Genomic DNA, 19675 nt, shown 5'->3' on the forward strand with positions numbered 1-19675 from the left:
GTATATAGAGCCGGGAATTCTGGGTGTGATGATAGAGTAAAGGCCTACTGAACATTTGACTACTTTCTAGGCATTGTCAGTGGTGATGTGTGTGTCCATTCTGAGCACATGGCACCTTCATCATGCCCCCTAAAAATTGTAGCATCAACCCAGGGACACCAGGAATTATGAGCCCGCTCCCCAAGGACCCCACATTGCCTGTGTCACAGCCTCTGGGCTCTCTGATGAGGGCACAGCTTGAGGACTGGGCGCCCAGCTCTCTGCGCTGAGAGCGCCGTGCCCTTCAGATCTGAATGTTCTGCACCGGCATCCCGGGCTTGTTGCGTGTGGAATGGAGAGCTCTCGGCTTCCTGAATCGGTGCCGTGTGTTTCGGGGGGATCCTACAAGTTTTGAATATGATCATGCGGAATGACAAAGTGGGTGATAGTATTTTCCGTGCCTCTAATTTATGTATTTGTGCTGGGGTGTTGATTTAGATAGGAGCTCGATAAATTGATCAAATAAATTACAGCAAACCCACACAGCGTCGTTTGAGGGAGCTGTCACCACACTGAGGAGGCTCTATATCACCCAGCGCCGAGTTCCCGGGGAGCCGCTGCTCTCCTACCAGCGGGGGGCTTCCATGCGGTCAGGAAGGTCTTCATTCCTCGGGTCGGCCAACAGCAACAGCATAAGGATGTTAATTCCAGAAGGCAGTAGTTAGCTATAGAAGACAGTGGTTATTAGTCATGAGACCTTTAGCACCTTATTTAGACTTTCTAAGCCTCGTTTCTCTTTGTATAAGATGTGGATTTATGCCCTAGCCAGTTTGGCTCACTGGATAGAACATCTGCCTACAGACTGAAGGGTCCCGGGTTCAATTCCAGTCAAAGTCACATACCTCGGTTGCAGGCTTGATCCCCAGCCCTTGTTGGGTCTTTTCAGGGGGATAACCAACCCATATGTATCTCTCACATCATTGTTTATCTGTCTCTCTCCCTCCCTTCCTTGTCCCTCACTCTCTCTAAAAATCAATGGAAAAATATCCTCGGGTGAAGATTAACAACAACAACAACAACAAAAAAGATGTGGATTTATAATTTCCGTTATAAACCTTGGGTGTCAGGCAAATAGAGAAGTATATGCTGGTTCCATCGCTAGCTGTGCAAACCTCAGCCCTATGCGAGCCTCAGTTTCCTAGTCTGTAAAATGGTATTGATTCTAAGAAAACACCTTGGCGTGCACGACTAGGTTGTCCAATGGAAGGCAGTTGGGTCTGATGCCTGACTAACCCTCCTTACAAGGCTCAGGGATTTGCTCTGGGGACAGAGAAGCAGTTGTTCCTGCATAAAACACTCCTGAGTTGATGTCACATTGGCATGAGGCTGGCGGACAGTGAGAGTAAAATCACGGCGAGAAGGTGGCCAGGAGCTGGCTCTTCTCTGTGGGTCCCGTCTCATTAAACAAGGCTCGCTTCTTCCTCTGACTGAGGAAATGATCTCTACTCATGCCCAGGCCAGCGAGTAGTTATAATGGAAACATTAGGACCGGAACACTGGAACATAGTATGTCGATAACTGTGTGTTGCAAGAGGTAAGGGAGGGAGGGAGGGATGGATGGATGGATGGATGGATGGTCTGGGATTCTGGCTTTTTTGCATATTAACTGTGTGGCCTTGGGCAACTTAACTAGCAACTCTGGGCAGCCTCCATTTTTCCTCCATAAAATGGGGATACGAAAAATAGATGGGCTGCCTACGTGTGAGAATTAAACAGGTTAACACAAGTCAAGCGCTTAGGTCAGAGCCTGGCAGCCGATAAAAACCGAATAATGACAGCTCCTGCCACGATTTGCCGTTTCTCTGCCTCCTGTTCCGCACTCACTGACCCACGGCTCGGCCTCTTTGAAGACCTTTGCATTCTCTGTCCCTCACAGGCCAGCAGGTCCTGGGCTTGGTGGAGAACCAGAGCGACTGGTACCTGGGGAACCTGTGGAAGAATCACCGCCCTTGGCCCGCCCTTGGAAGGGGCTACAATACAGGTAGGTCATGAGGGGTGGAGAGGGCGGGTTACAAAGGGCAATATGAGGACTCGTGCTCCCTCCGTGGGGAGAAGAGGTGAGCCACAGCACAGTTCACCTGGTGGCCTGGGAGCCTTCCAGCCCTCTCTCGGTGCTGCCCCTACCGGCCAAGTAGCGGTGGGACCATGGTGTCTGCGGGAGTCTCACCACAAAGCCCCTGACCTTCAGGGCAGACCCTGGTCTCTATGAGTGTGACCTGTGGGTGCCTTGGCTCTGTTACTATAGACTAGAGATCACTCCGCAGTGACAAGCCCAGCGTCTCAGTTTCTTTACACAACAGAAACCTATCTTCCTCGCTCACATGCCATGTCCATGTTAGGTGGGTGGGACCGGTGCCACCGTCAGCATTCGGGGTTCCCCTGGATGGGGACTAACTGGCACAGGGAGCAAAGTAGCAGGTGACCCATTGGCTCTGAAAGCGTCTGGTCCGATGTGACGTGCTTTCTGCTAATATGTCGTTGGCTACAGCATGTCAATGCCCACCTTCACAAGGTGTAACCTGGCCACATGCCCGGAGGAGGAAAGGCAGAAATGTTAGGTAATTGGTGCTCAGGAATGCCTCCGCCGTTAAACACCATGTGTCTGAAATCAAGTCCATTCTTCTCCCCTGTTGCTAGTCCCCAACTTGCGTCTCCTCTTTTCTTTCTATCTGTTAATAGTATCATTCATGCTCATTCATTCTTCGTTCACCTCTGTCTGTTGAATGCTTCCTGTGCACTAGGCCCAGTGCTGCGGGGGCCAGACACAGCCTGGGACCTCATGGAGCATGTAATCCAGGAAGCCAGGGCAGCCCCTCCCCTTAGGCTCAGGTCCTGCCAGTGTCTGTCTTTAAAACACTCTGGATCCTTCTGTCTTCTCCCCTCCGTCCTCTTTGCTGCAGCTTTGGGCCCCTGTTCTCAGAGGATGTAGAACCAGGACCTGTGCCAGGACTAGAACTTGGAGCTCAGGGAGCAGTTGGGTGGGGCGGGCCAGCTGGAGCCTGGCCTCTAAAACCAGCTGTCCTGGGTGGGGACCAGTGTCCTCGGGGGATGGCGCCACCTGGAGGTGATGGGTGAAACTGTCCTGCAGTTCACTCTGGGAGCCCAGGGTCCAACTCTAGAGAGGTCAAACACAGGATCTCAGAGGCCAAAGGAAAAAGGAGGAGAATCAAGCTTCCAGAGGTGAGAGTTCAGAGATGGGGTCAGAGTCGGGGTCAAAGCGGGACTAGGGCGAGGAAAGAAAGGTCCAGCGTCCATGTCCTGAGCAGCAGAGGTGGCAGGTAGGGAGCCCTGTTTGAAGGCCATCCTTCCACATGGGACGTCCCTTTGCTGACATTTGCCACAGTAACCACGCACGCACGCCCCCTGTCTCATTTTCCCCTAACACCTACCAGGCGTTAGTTATAGCCTGAAGAGGTTACAAGTGAAGAATTTTCACCACCTGCCCCTTCGTCTACCTCCTGGAGGCCCCCCTGGCTGTGCCGGGCATTAACCCTTGAGTTGCAGGATGGTGGGGAATTCTGGGGAGTCCCTGAGAGGGGCGGAGGTGGGAGTGGACCCACGGGGCTCAGAGCAGCGGCTCTCTGTAGCCGGTGTGGGAGTATCGCAGTACTTTGTTAATGGTGAGGGCAGGGCCCTGCACACCAGCTGGGCCCTGGCCAGGCACGGTGCCAGGTGCTTCGTAGGTGTTAATCTCATTTGATCTGCACACTAACCCCAGGAGGCAGGTGCTATTCTTATCTCTATTTTATAAGCTGCAAACGAACGCTTAGACAGTTGACACATAAGTAAGGGGCCTGCAGTGTTAACAACGAGCTAAAACTTCCCAGCTTGAACTTGTGTGAGTTGTGTGGTTTCAGGATCAAGAATCCTTTTAGAAAATGCAGAATCCTCCACTCTGCCCTTGAAGGGTCTCGCCGGGGCTTGGCAAGGAACCTGCCCTGGAAGAAGCATCCAGGAAGTTTCCGGAGCAAAAGGTCCAGGTCTGCTCTGTCTTGCCTTCCAGCCAGTCCTCCCAGGGCCTCTCTGCTCAGTGCACGAAGCCGGACCTTTTAGGAACCACAGTGGGCAAGTTGCCAAACTCCCATTTCTCTTTTTGAGGGTGAGGCTCTGACCTGGACGTTATCAAACTGTCAGAGGTCCGAGCCTCCTTCTGGACACTTGTGCCCCTTTTCTGAATCAGAGCGCCTGTTCATAACATCAGCTTTCAGGCCCTCACCCAGAGAGAGTGGATCTGAATCTGTAGCGATGAGGCCAGGCAGCTGTTATGTTAAACACACCCCCTCCCTGGCTCTGATGCATGCGAACGTTTGAGAACCTCGTGCAGGCTTTTATTGCCGTTTGCACATCAAGCTCAAATTGGACTGGAGTTCAACTGAAAAGCCCCATGAATGACGATTCGGCCAAAGGGTCCCCATTCTGGACGTCGGTAGGAGATTTATTGCGCCTGAAGCACAGGCATTATATTTATCTCTGGTGAGTTGTCTCTGATTTAGGCCAATCTTTGCATCATTTTATTTGACCCCATTTTAGTTCTCTGCTCAGGGTCATGCACAAAAATAACGAAAATGCCTTGTTTATCCTGTGGCCATGTCCCATTTTTTGTAACATGCTTTGAACGCCTCTTTTACAGTCCTGGGATAAAATGCATAGATTACCTATATGATTACACTGTCTACATATATAATTTTCCAAAAATCAATCTAGTGCCCTGACTGTAATATAAAGAAGAAATGAAAGGAAATTAATCTATATATAGAAAAGGCTAATATGCAAAGTGTCCCCTCGAGAGTTCAACCAGGAGACTGGGAGCTCGATCACTTGCTATGATGTGCGCTGACCACCAGGGGGCGGCACGGAACCAAGGAAGGCCCCGGCCAGCAGCCGGAAGGCTCTGATCAACCTGAATCGCTGGCCAGGCATAAGGACCCTACCCGTGCACTAATGTCATGCACCGGGCCTCTAGTTTACTATAAAATAATATTGACTTCAGTGTGTAATTGCTCAGGCTTGGCAACTGTAGGAGACCTAGTGAGGTGGTCAGAGGCTACCATGCTGGTGTTCGGGACAGACGACATTAAATATTTTTTTACAACAATCCATGTCCATATTCTTTCATAAAAGGATAAATAGTCAAGAAATGCAGTGATGTGCAGGAGCCGTGGTTTGTGAGAGCCCATTTTTAAATTCTCAGGAAATGTGAGATCTGATTATTAAGCATAGTGACTATTAAAAGTCAAATTATATAAACTTACCAGTAAATGATTTTTAAAAAAAGGTAATAAATACTCAACACTCATTACTTCCTAGTCATATTCCTATTATCTGTGCTTTTAAGGTTATTACATCTGCTGTATCTGTATGGTGGGAATACTGTGGAATGATGAGCTACTGCACATCTCTCCCAGCTCTGTTCAGTGACATTGCATTAGTAGCTTGAAATTTGCCATGGTGGGAGTATTTACACCATGGAAATTGGCAGACACTACAAATCAGGGCTTTTCTTTCTTTCTTTCAGAAATCTAATTGTTAAACTTTTACCAGCATACCACTGAAATATAGTAATATATGAGATTGCCTCCCCCCCTCACTTTCCCCTAACTTAACTACTGTAGCAGTTTGCAGTATATTCTTGACTTTCCTCTTTTCACATATGTAATTATCTATTTCTCTCTATATATGCATCTCCTTTTTCATTGTCACATGTGCTTTTTACTTCAAAACAAAATGTTGGGTATCTCTCTACATTGGTACATAAAGTTGTATTTTCTTCTTTCTTTTTAAGGACTGTGCATAGTTTTTCCATTTGCTGAATGTACCATAATTTCTTTTATTTCCTATTAATCGGTGTTTTAGTTTCTAGGTTTTCCCCCTACCTATTATAAACCACACCACACATAAACATCCTTTATATTCATATTTGTTGGCTTATGCAAGTATTTATACACAATGGAGCCTAAGAAGTGGTATTGACCTAACAAATATTATAGATATTAAAATTTTTCATAGGCTAGAAAATAGCAAATGTGTCATGGGTCAGGTAAATAAAATTTTTAAGCAATATTTATTAAATATTAATTACATTTTGATTAAAATTTAATATTTATTTAAAATAACTATATTTTAAAAAGTAAACCACTTCAAAACTAAACGGGGTTGTGTGGATATGTGTGTGTGTTATGTGTTTGTTTTCTGTACTGGAAATAGTCTAAATTGCAAAGGACAGCCTCCAGAACTGTGAGAAAATGATTTCTGTTGCTTGCACTCACCCAGTCTGTGTCCTTTTATTACTGAACCACCTAACGCAGAAACCTCACTTCAGCTTTTGTTGATGCAGGCAGATGCTCTCTGACTAAAGGGGCCAGCCAGGCCTCGGAAGCCATGAAGCCCGGGCCAGAGCCGGGGGAAGCAGAGCCCTTTCCTTGCGATGGATGGGCCACTCTCCGTGGCTCTCGCACTTCAGCACGGGGACTAAACAACTTGCATGGCCTGTCGTGGGCACAAGGGAAGGCCATTTCCTGGAAATGTCACTAACCTGTGCAAAGTCAGGGATTCTTTCCACTCTGGCCTTAGCATAGCAAGAGCTAAGGAGCTAAGGAGCGTGACTCAGCCATCCCGATACCTGTGCAGCTGGTTCCGTCTGCAGTGAAAGGGAAAGAAGCGGGGAGATGATCCTAAATCTTCCTGCCAAAAAGAACATAATCTGGCCTTCAGTCAGTGCACAGATGCTTTGAAGACTCACATACGATGAGAATAGGCATCTGGCTTTGGGAGGTCTCTCAAGGTCACGGTGCCCATCTCTGAGGTGTGACTTGTGCATTCATGTGCATTAGCTCACGTAACCCCCACTTTACAGAGGAGCCCATGGAGGTGCAGAGGAGCCCATGGAGGTGCAGAGAGGCTAATTGGTGTCAGGTGTTAGCAGAGCCAGTAAATGACAGAGCCCAGTCCCTTCTTGGGGCCTCAGTGCTTGAGGTTGGGAGCGAGGCTGCTGAGACCTCCCCCCGCCCCCCCCCCCCACATACACAGGACTAGACAGCTGTGCACCATCTTATAACCTGGTGCCATCCATGTATTGTGTTCACATCACCAGCTCACATTCACTGGGCATTTACTCTATGCCAAGCCCTATGCTAAGTACTTTTTATGCTTTTATCTCTAAGTGCCGCTCACAATTTTTTTCAAGTACAGTGGACACTCAGTATTATTTTATTATATTAGTTTAGGTATACAGAATAGTGGTTAGACATTTATATAATTTACGAAGTGATACCGCTGATAAGTCTGGTACCCACCTGGCACCATACCCCAAAACAAATACCATATGATTTCATGTATATATGGAATTTAAAGAACAAATACGTGAGCAAACAAAACAGAAACAGACTCAGATACAGAGAACAAACAGGGTTGACAGATTTGGGGGGATAGATGATGAGATTGAGGCACAGAGGGTGGCAGAGAAGGGCAGACAGAGGACCTGGACACGTCAGAGGCCTTCCCGAAGCAGTAGTCTCCGTACATGGGGGGCGGGGATGCAGGGTGAAAGCAGCGTGGAAGGCTGAGCTCTGCGTACCTCAGTGGATGTTGATGCAATGCATGTGTTTCCTTGGAGCGTGTGAACGAGTGAAAGATGAAAAGATGCGTACTGTGCCCTGACTGGCGTGGCTCAGTGGTTAGAGTGTCAGCCTGTGTACCAAAGTTCCCAGGTACCATTCCAGTCAAAGGTACATACCTTGATTTTTCAATCCCAGGCCCCAGTTGCAGCATATACAGCAGGCACCCAATCAATGTGTCTCTCTCACGTGTATGTTTCTCCCCTCTCTCTCTCTCCCCCCCTCTCCCTCCTCTCTCTCTCCCCCCCCTCTCTCCCCTCTCTCTTTCTTTCTCTCCCCCCCTACTTTCTACTCTCTCTGAAAAAAATCAATGGAAAACATCCTCAGGTGAGGATTAAAAAAAGGTGCCCTTCCGTGTGGGCTCTCTCTGTTTAAGTGGAAATTGCGAGAAGCTCCTTGCCCTTTCTGCGGTCCATTAGCTCAGCGCTCGGTTAGGCTCAGCGCGCGTTCAACTGGTCCGAATTGCTCGGCCAGCCAAGCCACCTCGCCCTTCTTGGTAAGCAAATGAGACATCATCTCGCGCAGTGAAGCATCCAGCCAGACAGGGAGGGAGAGGCAGGCTTGTTATTCATAAAACATTAAACGCTCCACGCCAGCGAGCTGGTCAGCAGACCTGACTTCCATCGGGGGGAGGAGTTACTTCTCAGCACCTGATAGAAAGCCCTCTGGGCTCCGGGCCCCCAGGCAGGCTGGGCCGTCCTCTATGCTTGCACAGACAGCTGGCTTTTCCTTGCATTGTGATCACTCCGTCTTGCTCAGTGGTGATTTAAGACCAAAGTCTTGGACTCTTTGTATTTTTCCCCTGAACAACTGCAGAAAACGCCTTGTTCTTACTGGAAGAGACAGCGGGAGAGTTGCTAATAACTAAGCACGTTGACTGCAGTGGCCGGGGCGTGGCCGGACGTCCTTGTTCGGTGTCTGTGATCTGCTTTCTGATGGACTGACTGCCTGGGAAAGGCTGTCTTGTCTCCGAGCTGGTCCTGGGAGACATTCATCTCCTGGTGGGATTTCTGGAAGCTGAGGAGAACAAACCCCCAAGCCTTGCTCCTGCCTTAGGTTTGTCTTGTCACCTGCTGTCTAAAGGGAGCAAAATTCCTTACCCCTAGGATTTAATGATGATCTGAGAATGTGTCCAAATCTGTCAAATGGCAATAGTGAGTTTGGCCCCAGACAACAGCCTGGGGTGCTTGGGTGTCAAGTTGCTCTTGTGTGTTTCTTTGAGACGAAGCAAGCGGACTTGGGGGCTCGGTGCCGTCGGCCCCTGAGGACCGCCATGCGGAGGTACCGCAACGTGCTGGCTCGGGCGGGAATTTATTCTTTCCCAGTTCTGGAGACTGGAAGTCCACAGTCCAGGTGTTGCCAGACGATGCTCCCTCTGACGTCTCTGAGCCCTGACCCTGCCTGGCCTCTCCCAGCTGCTGGTGGCCCCAGGTGGCCCCTCACTGTGGTCGCATCCCTGCAGCAACTGCCTCCAGTGACATAAGGCCTTCCTCCCTCTGCGTCTCTTTCTGTCTCGTCTCCTCTTCTTACAAGGACCCCGCCCTCCTGTAGTATAGCTCATCCTCACGTGATCGCATCTGCAAGAACTCTATTTCCAAATAAGGCCCCATTCACAGGTACTGGGAGCAGGATTCGAACGGATCTTTTTTGTGGTACCCAGCTCAGCCCACACCTGCACCGTTCCTCAACTCATGATTTGCAAAGCATCTCTGGTTAAGAGGAACTGTTTGTAGAATCTTCTCAGGGCCGCACAGTTGGCTGGGAATTATCCCCCTCGTTTGGTAAATGAGCCTAGAAAGAGGAAGAAAAGCTGGGGTGCATTTAAACATATTGATCAGAGAGAAGTGGGGAGTTGGAGGAGGAAGATAAATAAAGCCGGGGGAAGGTGGGGATCTCAGATCCTGAGCTTTGCTCTCTTTTGTTATATTCTTTTGCGCCACCCACTTAGCCTTTCTGAGCCTCAGTGTCCTTGGGGTGGGGTATGAATTCATTAACCTCTGAGGTTTCTTCCTGCTTAATATTCTTTGATCCCATAAAAAACTAGCCAAGTGGGCATCGAGCACCCTGCACCCAGAAAGTCCAGCAGCGTTGAGCAGTGGGCTTCTGCCCCATAAACACATAAAGAATTCCCACCAACCGGCAAGAGAAACCAGCAGAAAAATAAGCAAAAGACGTGGACAGACCCTTCCTAAAAGAGGGCGGCTAACATCTGCAGGGGTGCTGAGCTCCATTCATCATTAAAGATGCAAATGCTAACCCATAATGTGATACCACTGCATACCTACCAGAAGGTCTAAAATGCAAAAAGGTAGGCAATGCCGGGTACTCGTGGGAGCATGGGCTAATTGGAACTCACACAGTACCAGTGGGGGTGTATGTAGGAAGAACCACTCTACACTGGCTGCTGGAGCTGGACGTGTGTACTCCCTGTGGCCCAGGCATCCACGCCTAGGTGTGCGCCCAACAGAGGGGCCTACAGATAACACCAGAAGCCATGATCCAGTGTGGTTATAACCAGCTGTCCATCAGCAATGTCATGGGTAACGAGGGTAAGATACAGTCATGTTATAGGTTATTACTACCCAGCATCAAGTGAAAAAATTTACATCTCCGTGCAATCATGTGAATGGATTTCCCAGACATGGTGTTCAGCCAAAAGGCCATTCGATTTATGAAAAATGTAGAAACTGATGGAACTGTGGTGTGAGAGTTCGGGATAATAGCAGGATAGTGGGTGCAGGTGTGACTCTGAGGGGACCTAAATTAAAAGTCTGCCTACAGAAGCACAAAAACAAACGTGCTCTGCAGACCTTGGTTAAAAAGTGTTTGCCAAACCCGTTATGTGCTCAGCCCTGTCACAGTCTTGGCCAAGTACATCCTGTGCAGTGAACGAAGAAGAAGGGCCAAGTTTTGTTCTCTTAAAGGACCACTCCCCACGACATGAGATCTGACCTTCCCTCCTTTTGAACCAACCCTGCTTTCCCAGAGCACTCCCAGACTCCTGAGAGCAGGAACCACTGTGCTTTCCATCTCTGCATGTCTGGTGCCTGGCACCTAGCAGTCCCATGATAGGTATTGAATGAGTGAGTAAGTGAGTGAGTGAGTGAGTGAGTGAATAAATGAGGGAGTGAATGACCACCAGCTTTTTATAAGGTTTGAGCAGCCCTTTGTACTCCATCCATCCACACTTTCAACAATCCCAGGATTGTCCGGAAAGGCTTCAGATGGAAGGATTTCTGGTAGCTCTCTCTGCTAAAGAGCTTTGGGAAGGGGAAAAAAAAATTAAAAAGCAAAAAAGTAGAGCGTTTCATTTATGTGATCAAAAGTGATTCCCAAATGAAATCAGCAGGGGATTTTTAAATTAAGTGGTTTTTAATAAACTCGCCTTCTATTGGGTCATGCATGAGAAGAGAACTGTCAAACTTCAAAGCAGAAGGAAGTCGCAATCATGAGGGTCATTCGCATAAACATTTGTGGGATGAGAGCCCGCGTGTCCCCCAGGGCCTCCTGGACAGCAGCCCGCTCAGTGCCCACCTAAGGTTGCTCCAGTTCAGACCGGCAGAGCCACAGGAGGCGCTCAAGGACTAATAAACAGTTCATTTTCATGGATCAGCCCTTGCAGTGCGGGGGGAGAACTGAGAGGAAATGCAGACAACGCCAGGGAGGACCCAAAATGAAGGGAGAGGCAATATCCGACCAGATTCCTGGAGGACAGAGGGCTCGTGCACGCTGATACAGACAACACTGTAACTCTGTTTAACCGCCGTCTCCTAAACTTCATTAACTTCCTTAACCCTGCTCCCCACAACGCCTCTCAGCATCCTGCAGCATGACCTGTACCGCACGTGAGGGGCGCCAAGGTGAGGGATAAAGGGGTTCATCGGAAACCTGAGCTGAACTGATTTGAACGAGGCTCATAGCCACTTTGGACCTCAGCTTCTTCTGAATTGAGGAAGCGCGGGGTCTGAATGGACCGAGGCCATTCTAGCCAAGCTGCTTGGGAAGGAAGAAAGGGAGGGAGGGAGGGCTGGAGGGAGCAGAAACTCCCCTGAAACAGGCTTTCATAATGGAAGCTTCAGGTGTTCCCTTGGCTGAAAGCTTTAAGGGGTCCTTCTTGCTGGCAGGAGGCGGTAGGATATATGCTGAGAAATTAGTTGCCAGGCTCAGGGGCAGACAGAAGAGGCGCTCTGCCTGCAGGAGGGAATGTTGGCAAAGTTACTGTGAAACAGTGGCTGACTTAAGTCTTTTTTGGCTCTGGCCGGTCACCCGGGCTCACCTCTACCATGGGTGCAGCTTCAACCTCACACAGGACTGCCCCGCCCTTCCTGGCCTTCTATGCTGTTCTCCCTGCCAGGTTTTTGCAAGGCCATCTGGTTATGGCCTGTGGTCTTCTGAAGTCCTTTAAACCTTTACTTTTGGTTCTCTGGGAGCTACCTGACTTGCTTGGTCTCTAAGCTGCTGATTCAACTAGGTTTTGCCATATTTAATAATGAGCTTGTTCACTGACACACTCACACACACACCAGGAGGCAACACGCATGGTTGAAAGAGCGCAGGTCAAAGAGCGAGACCGCTTTGGCCACTCAGGAGCCATGCGTGAGCCTTAGTTTCTTCATCTGTAAAAGGGGGATAATTCTACCTGCCTTGCAGGTGTGTGGTAGGAATCTGAGGCCATCTAAGTAAAGCGCCTTATCTCTAGTGCACAGCAGTTGCCTGATAAATGGTAGGTATCATCAGCATTGTCATCATTCCTGGTCCTTTCTCCCTTTTATAGTTGCCCTGGTAAGAATCAATATTTGGCTCATCCATAAAGCATGATTTCTCTCTCCTCGCTTCCTTTCCCTGCCATCCTGGCCCCCGCGCTCTCCCTACATATTCATTCAGGGAAGAAGAAACGTGGCCCTCTGGTCCACAGATGAAGCGCGCTACCCTGGACCAGATGTTCGCCAGAGAAGCCTCTGATTTTTAATTTATTTATTCATTTATTTATTTAGTGTTGGTCTGTCGCGCTCTCACCACAACAGCTGAAGGTGACGCCCTCCCGGCTGCACGCTTCCCAGCCAGCTCCGCTGGGAGCCGCTGTCAAATTTCAGGTGCGCTGCCTCCCTGCAGAGCGCTGGCCTCCAGGGCAAAGGGCGCGCTCCACGCTCCCGGGCCCTGCCGGCCAGTAGGGAACTGGATGGATCACGCTGGAGCAAATGCCAGGCAAAGGCCAAAGTCAAGCTTTTTGGCACCATCGTCGCCCTGGCAGCGGGCATGAGCAGCATCAGAGTCTGCCTCGGGGGCATGCGCTCCAAAGCCAAATCGGTGTTGTTTCAGCTTGAAAGGGCCCGATTTCAGAAGGAGCCGCTTTCATCATGTTAAGCAGCGTGCACTTAGAAAGCGTGCTCCCACATTGCAGGCACGCTCATCATTGGTATTAATTCTACCGGGAATTGTGCTAGTGGAGCGAGGGATAATTAGACACCTTAATGAGGAAATGTATGGTTTCGGTGACTGTTATTTATAAGCTTTTATGTACCACTTCATATCTTCAAAGGCCTTGACGATCGTAATTAGGGTACCTGCTCGGCAGCGTAGGAGGGAGGTCAGTAAATAGAGTTGTGCTTCTCTTGGAAATGTTGTGTTGCGTTCTCGTACAATCTGGGTGCAAACTCTTAATCTTTGATGAAACAGGCAGATTCTGGTATAAGCCCGTATATATCCGTGTGATTATATTTAACAGCCTAACCAGATGCCTCAGCTGTTTAGGAACATAATTTGTGCATATAAGTTTCCTTGTGGTGGATTTTTCTCCCTTGATGATTTTTTTTCTTCCTGTGGACCAGACGGCCACGTGCGTAACCCCGCGGGATGTCACAGTCACACCGGTTGTGACACCCCACCCTGACGAGTGACAGAAAACTGAGCAGGACTGTGGGCCTGGCAACATTTCCAACTGTTTAAGTGTCCAGTGCTTTCCACACACAGGATTTTTAAGGTTTTTAAAAAGATGGGTGGCCCGGTAGGTGGGATTCAGTGGTTGACCATCGATCTATGAACCAGGAGGATACAGTTCAATTCCCAGTCAGGGCACATGCCTGGGTTGTGGGCTTGATCCCCAGTGTGGGGTGTGCAGGTGGCAGCTGATCAATGATTCCCTTTCATCATTGATGTTTCTATCTCTCTTTCCTCTCCCTTCCTCTCTGAAATCAATAATATATATATATTTACATATATATATATATTATATAATACATACATTATATATATATATATACACATATATAAAGATGAGTGAATTCATAATAGTAAATCAATCGCTAGGTATGCACATTGATTGTCAATTAATATTTCTCAATTTTGCAGTGTTGAGTACTGTTCCTATTGGTCCAGATACTTTTTTTAGTATCATGGGATTTTTACTTCCAAGCGGGAAACAGCATATACCAGCTGTTTTGAACTTACAGTTTTTTCATCCTCGTAATCATGTTAACGTTAAGTTGCGATTGCCCCGTATTGCAGATAAGGCACTGGGGCCCAGGACTTTATTCAAGAGACAGGCCGGTATGTGCCGACACTAGGACTCACACCGAGGCCTTCGAGTCCTCATGCACTGAGGTTCTCGTGTTCCCAACGGCGCCCTCTGCTGTGGTGGCTGCGAACACCCGTTTCCAGATTCCACACCACCGCCTCCGCCAGGATCTTTATTGTAAGAATAACCTGTGGTTAATTATAAATTCATGGGCAAAGACAAAGATCTTCACCTATGCTAGACAACTCTGCAGCCTCTTTTTGGAAGGAGAGGGAGAACTGGGTTAATCCCTCGTAAGGTCTGCTCTTCGAATGTGGTGGACAATCTGCTACCTGCTGGGCATTCACAGCCCTGGAAAGACAAGCCTGTCTGGCTTGACCTTCGCATAGGTCATCCTGCATCCTTTACGTTTCAGTGGAGACAGCGTTTATCTCAGGAGCCTCTCCCTAATGCTTCCCCCACACTCGAGTCACAGTCAGCCGCTCTTCCTGTACCTGACCCTGTGGTTCCGAGCACATCTCGCATCTGTCACTGTGTTTTGCATTTTCTGGCTTACTCATCTCCTTTCCCTAGCAGGGCTTACTCCCCAGGAACAATAAGCCCTACTAGGGAAAGGAGATGAGTAACCCAACAAGGAAAATAAAGAGCCTGCATAAAGTTGTCTGGCATGGCCGAACACATGTGTCTTTGCCCACGAATTTACAATTAACCACAGCTTATTTGTACAATGAAGACCTTCGTGTCCGATGCTGACGCGGTGGAGTGACTTCTGCTTTACACACTGTGAAGTCACCAGTTAACAGTGACTAGAACCCCAGGGGGAGCTCAAAACCTACCTCTACAAGGAATCCTAGAAGAAAGAACTTCTGAGTGAGAACATGTGACTAAAGGCCACATAGAGTCCCCAGTGGTTTGCTCGCCGGGTCAAGGGCAGCTCCCATGTGTCCCGGTGGTGGGTCCTGGGAGCCCTGATTCCCAGGAGCTTGTGCTGGCCACGTACCCATTTGGCATCGGTGTTTAGCCTGAAGCAGTCTTTCAGAGCATCAGCACCCGAAGGAAATGCCTCCCATAGACCCCGCCGGCAGGGGGTGCACAGTCTTCGTTAGTCCCCATGTTCCAGGATGAAGGCCCTTCTGCAGACAGGGCAGCGAGAAGCACTTTCCAAACAATGGCCAGCGCTTGCCACTGGAAAGGTCACCCCCTCCTTAGCACCTTAGTTCCCACATCTACCCAAAGGCCACGAGGATGGCTAGCTTGCCTCCTCCCTGGGGATGCTGTAAGTCCGAAGAGATGAGGAAGCCGAGAGTGAATTGCATGAGCTTTGCGACATGCTTGCTCGTGAATTTTGGTGTTCGTTTGGATTCTGATTCTTGGATGGACCTGGGAATGGACGGTGGTCCATTTACTAAACATCCTGGGATGCTGAAGCGGGAACCAAGCTGAGTGTTAGCTTGTCAAATGTGCAGAGAGGTGGCTGAGTGGCAGCCTGCCATGGTACCAGTTCTGCTGAGAGGAATGGTCTGATGAAAGGTGGGGAGCGGGAGGTGTTAAATGGTGGCAAGACTCCCATGGGCCTGGCAGGCAGTCCAAGATCTGTGGCTTGTTCTTCAGAGCACCTGAGCTGCTGGAAGCCTTAGCCTGAGAAGGGACCTGATAAAGCAGCATTTAGGTTGGCTTTTCTAGAACAAATTCAGCCATGGTCACTCCCTTACAATCCTTCACTGGGTCCTAGTTATCCTTGGCAGGATTTTCCAGCTCGTGTGGCACACGTGGGTGACGGATGTGCCGAAGGAGTGATTCCCTCAGCCCGTGGGCACCTGGATGGGACTAAGGCAGCCGGGTCAGCCCTTTCAGCCACAAGCAGCTTCCTCCATCTCCCCCAGCGAGTTACAAGAATATCATTTTCTGTTTAGGAAATGATATGCAAATGGCTGGAAAACACCTCTTTGGCATAGATACAAGGACCTTGCCCATTACCTCCCTGCTGCTTGCTCAGTCTCACACCATGGCATTGGTCCTAAAGCACTCTGTTTAAACGGTGCAGCCGTCACACACTGGCGGTCTGGGCCTGGAGGTCTGGGACAGCCCAGTGTCGCCAGGCTGCCTGTGGCCATGTTTCCCATATCCCCACCTTGTCTGCCTGACTAAACACCAGCCCAGCTCGGCCTAGGCCCCCTCCCCTGTGTTTCCTTCATAAGCGCTGCACATTCTCATTGTTCACAGTCGCCGCATGGAATCAGAGCAGTTTGCTTGTCTTCCACAAAAGGGCCGGGCAAAGACTGAATGGTACACACCCAGGAAATATATGCTAAATGAATAATTTTGTGTGAAACCCATGAGATTAGAAAAAGTTTGGAAGAAACCCAACTACCAGTCGATTTCCGTGAGTGTGCACACAATAGGTGCTCAGTAAATCACTGTTGGATGAACGAGTAAAAGGGGAGATGAGAAAGCCTTTTTAAAGGTAGAATCTCTGAGACTCGGGGATGTCTTGAAAGCAGGGGAGAGGGGCGATGGAGTCATTCCAGATGTTTGAAGACAAGTAGCACCGTCAGCACAGCAATCCTCACACGGCTCTTGAGGCGGTCCCCCAGCTAAGCTCACAGACGTGTTCCCAGCAAAACATGTGTGCAGTGCATTGGGATTAGGATGTTTATTGCAACAGTGTGTGTAACAGCAGAAACATAGGAAATGGCCAAATGTCCTTCGGTAGGGGAATGCATACATAAATTTGGTATATTTATACAGTAAATAAAGTGAGTACAATGTATAAACTACATATTTGAACTCTTAACGTGGTTAAATCTTAAAGACAACATTGGGTGAATAGAAAATATTCACTATAAGAAACTCTAAAAACACCATATGGTGTTAATTAATATATGCATAGGGAATAAAATATAAAAACATGCTTGGCAGTGAAACCCGACCCTCTCATGATGCTGGTTATCCTGGGGGGAGGGAGTGCTCGAATGAGATGGAGGAGCTCTTGTTCTGACTGTAATGCTCTATTATTAACAGCCAATGTGGCGATATATTAGCATTCATTAAACTGTGGTCGTGGGTATTTATTATAGTCGTTTCTGTACTTCTCTGATGGTTTGCAATAGTTCATGCTTTTAAAAATTAAATTAAAACCGCCCAAAAGGAAAGGCTGGTTAACTGGGAGACTGATCCGAATTTCTGTATTTAGCCTTCTGTCCCAGACACCCCCCTCTTCTCAATGAGCCTGGCAAACACAGTGGAATCACATCTGCCACTTAGGACTCGCCAAGTCTTCACGCCATTTAAAAGCATCGATTCTCAGCTCAGGCTGCAGAGACGGATGGATCTGCAACGTGCATTAAAATCTTTCACCATTGCGTGTAGCTTCTGCCCCACATTTTCTTCTATATATTGGAGCATCTATCCAACCTCATTAGAATTCGTTCCTGCAATAACATTTCATGAAATTCTCTTTCACAGGTTTGACTGGAATCTGTTTCCCTGAATCCATCATTATATTCTCTTGGTTTGTAACTTTGCAAATGTTTATTCCTTTTCTCTCCAGAAGAAGCAATCAAATAACACCCTGTGCCGAATTTTACTATTTTACTGAAATTGCTTTTGTGTGGGGGAATAATTGTAGTGGTGTGCTAGAGCTAGCTCACACCAGCTCACTTGGGCCAATTGGGCACATTTCTTCCCCACTGGTGTTTCATGACATCACATTGGTAGCTTGAAATCAGCCATAATGGGAGTATTTACACCATGGAAATAGGCAAAAGCCACAAATCGGGTTTTGGGTTTTTTTTTATCTGGAAGGCTGGTAATTAAACATTTACGAGCTTACCACTGTGGGGGGGCGGGGGCGGGGGCAGGGCAGTGAAAGTTTTCTGAGTTCTGCAGGGTGAGTAACAGTTTCCTGCTTTTACGCGTGTAGAAACCAATAGTCAGAAAAGGAAAAAGTCTTTGGCCTGGGTCCCAGGGCCCCAGAGAGGCATTGTTGGGGCTCTGGTCTGTGTGGTGTAGACGAAGAAGCCCTGGTTTGGAGTCAGGCAGATCTGAGTTTGGATCTGGTATAGTCTTGTACTGTCAGTTGTTCAAGTGCCTGTCTCAGCCCCTCAGTTTCCCCACCTATCGCATAAGGATGACAAGATCTAGCTTGTAGCGATCTTGTGAGCGTTAAGTGGAATAATATCTTTTTAAAAACCCTAATAAAGCACAAAGGAGATAAGCACTAGGTGTAATTTGCACTTCTGACTTCTAAGTTCAGGCTTCTGCATATATCCCATTCTTTCCATGACTTTGTGTGTATGTCTGTGTGTGTAATTTATTTTTATATTTCGACTCTGACCGAATTACCTTTTACTAAATGGTGAATATACTTTTTCTCCAAATACGTGCCCCTGGAATAAGTAAAAAGTCTCAGTGTTGACATTTATGTGTGATATGGAGAATTAGTTTCTTTCCAGCAGTCTTAGAAATGTATATACTGGGTTTCCATGAAGATCATTTCTCAGCTGCCTGGCATTTTCCCCCCTGACCCTTCTGCTGAGCTAAGCATCCCGAGGAGGACTGACTTGGGAGCCCACGGGTGCTACAATTCCATCCACCAAACTAACCGCAGTGCCTCCTGGGAAACTCGGCTCTGAGTGCTGTGCTGCATTCTCGCTGCAGGCTCTCACTGACCTGGTGGTAGACGGCCGCTTCTGGGCCACTCAGCTAGGCCAAAACGTATTTTTTTAGACTTTTATTTTAAAGTTAATTAATTCCTTTTTTGCCTGCGTAATACAGTTAGTTGTTTTAACATTTAAAAAATACAAAAGGGTATGTAATGGCAATTTTCCTGGCTACACTATCACCCATTTACTCCGGTCACTCCCCACAAAAATTAACAGCAGCAACAGTAAAAAACAGGAAGGTGGGGAGGAGGAGGAAGCCACCTCCGATGATCAGTTCTTCTGGAACCAAAGGCTTTGGGAGCTCGTCTTAAAGACCCAGCGCCACCACGCCCTTCACCGTAGTTCACATATGTGGGGATCGAGGCAGGCTTAAGAAGACCAATGAAATCAGGAGCACTCATAGGCCCCATCTCTAAACATAAACTAAATTGCTAAGGCTTATCCAGAATAAAGTCACAGAGGAGCTGCTCTTTGTCTGTAAAGATAAATGGCACGTATTGTCCAAACACCATCCATCAACTGAAGCGAGGTAGGTTATCATAGCTCTGGGGGGAAACATGGCAGAAACCTAGTATTTATAGGAAGTATATGACGATTGCTGGGCTCTTTTAAAATTATTGTGGTAAACTATGCATAGCATCAATAGGCCATTTCACCATATTTAAAAGCATATAGTTCAGCAGCATTAAGTGTATTCACATTGTTAAGTGCACCCACCTCCAGGAAGGGCTAGGCCAGTGGTCGGCAAACTCATTAGTCAACAGAGCCAAATATCAACAGTATAACAATTGAAATTTCTTTTGAGAGCCAAATTTTTATAGGTAGGTACATTGTTATTAACTTAA

General features: G+C 48.1%; 1 protein-coding gene across 1 annotated transcript in view; it reads left to right on the plus strand.

The window, feature by feature from the left end:
- The window catches only part of LARGE1 (LARGE xylosyl- and glucuronyltransferase 1), a 305112-nt gene that overhangs the window by 229630 nt on the left and 55807 nt on the right, over positions 1-19675 (plus strand). Inside the window, 1 exon segment of the mRNA XM_023757230.1 lies at positions 1916-2020. Coding sequence (XP_023612998.1) covers positions 1916-2020 — 105 coding nt within the window.

Source organism: Myotis lucifugus, unplaced genomic scaffold, assembly GCF_000147115.1.
Source record: "Myotis lucifugus unplaced genomic scaffold, Myoluc2.0 scaffold_103, whole genome shotgun sequence".
Taxonomy (NCBI): Eukaryota; Metazoa; Chordata; class Mammalia; order Chiroptera; family Vespertilionidae; genus Myotis; species Myotis lucifugus.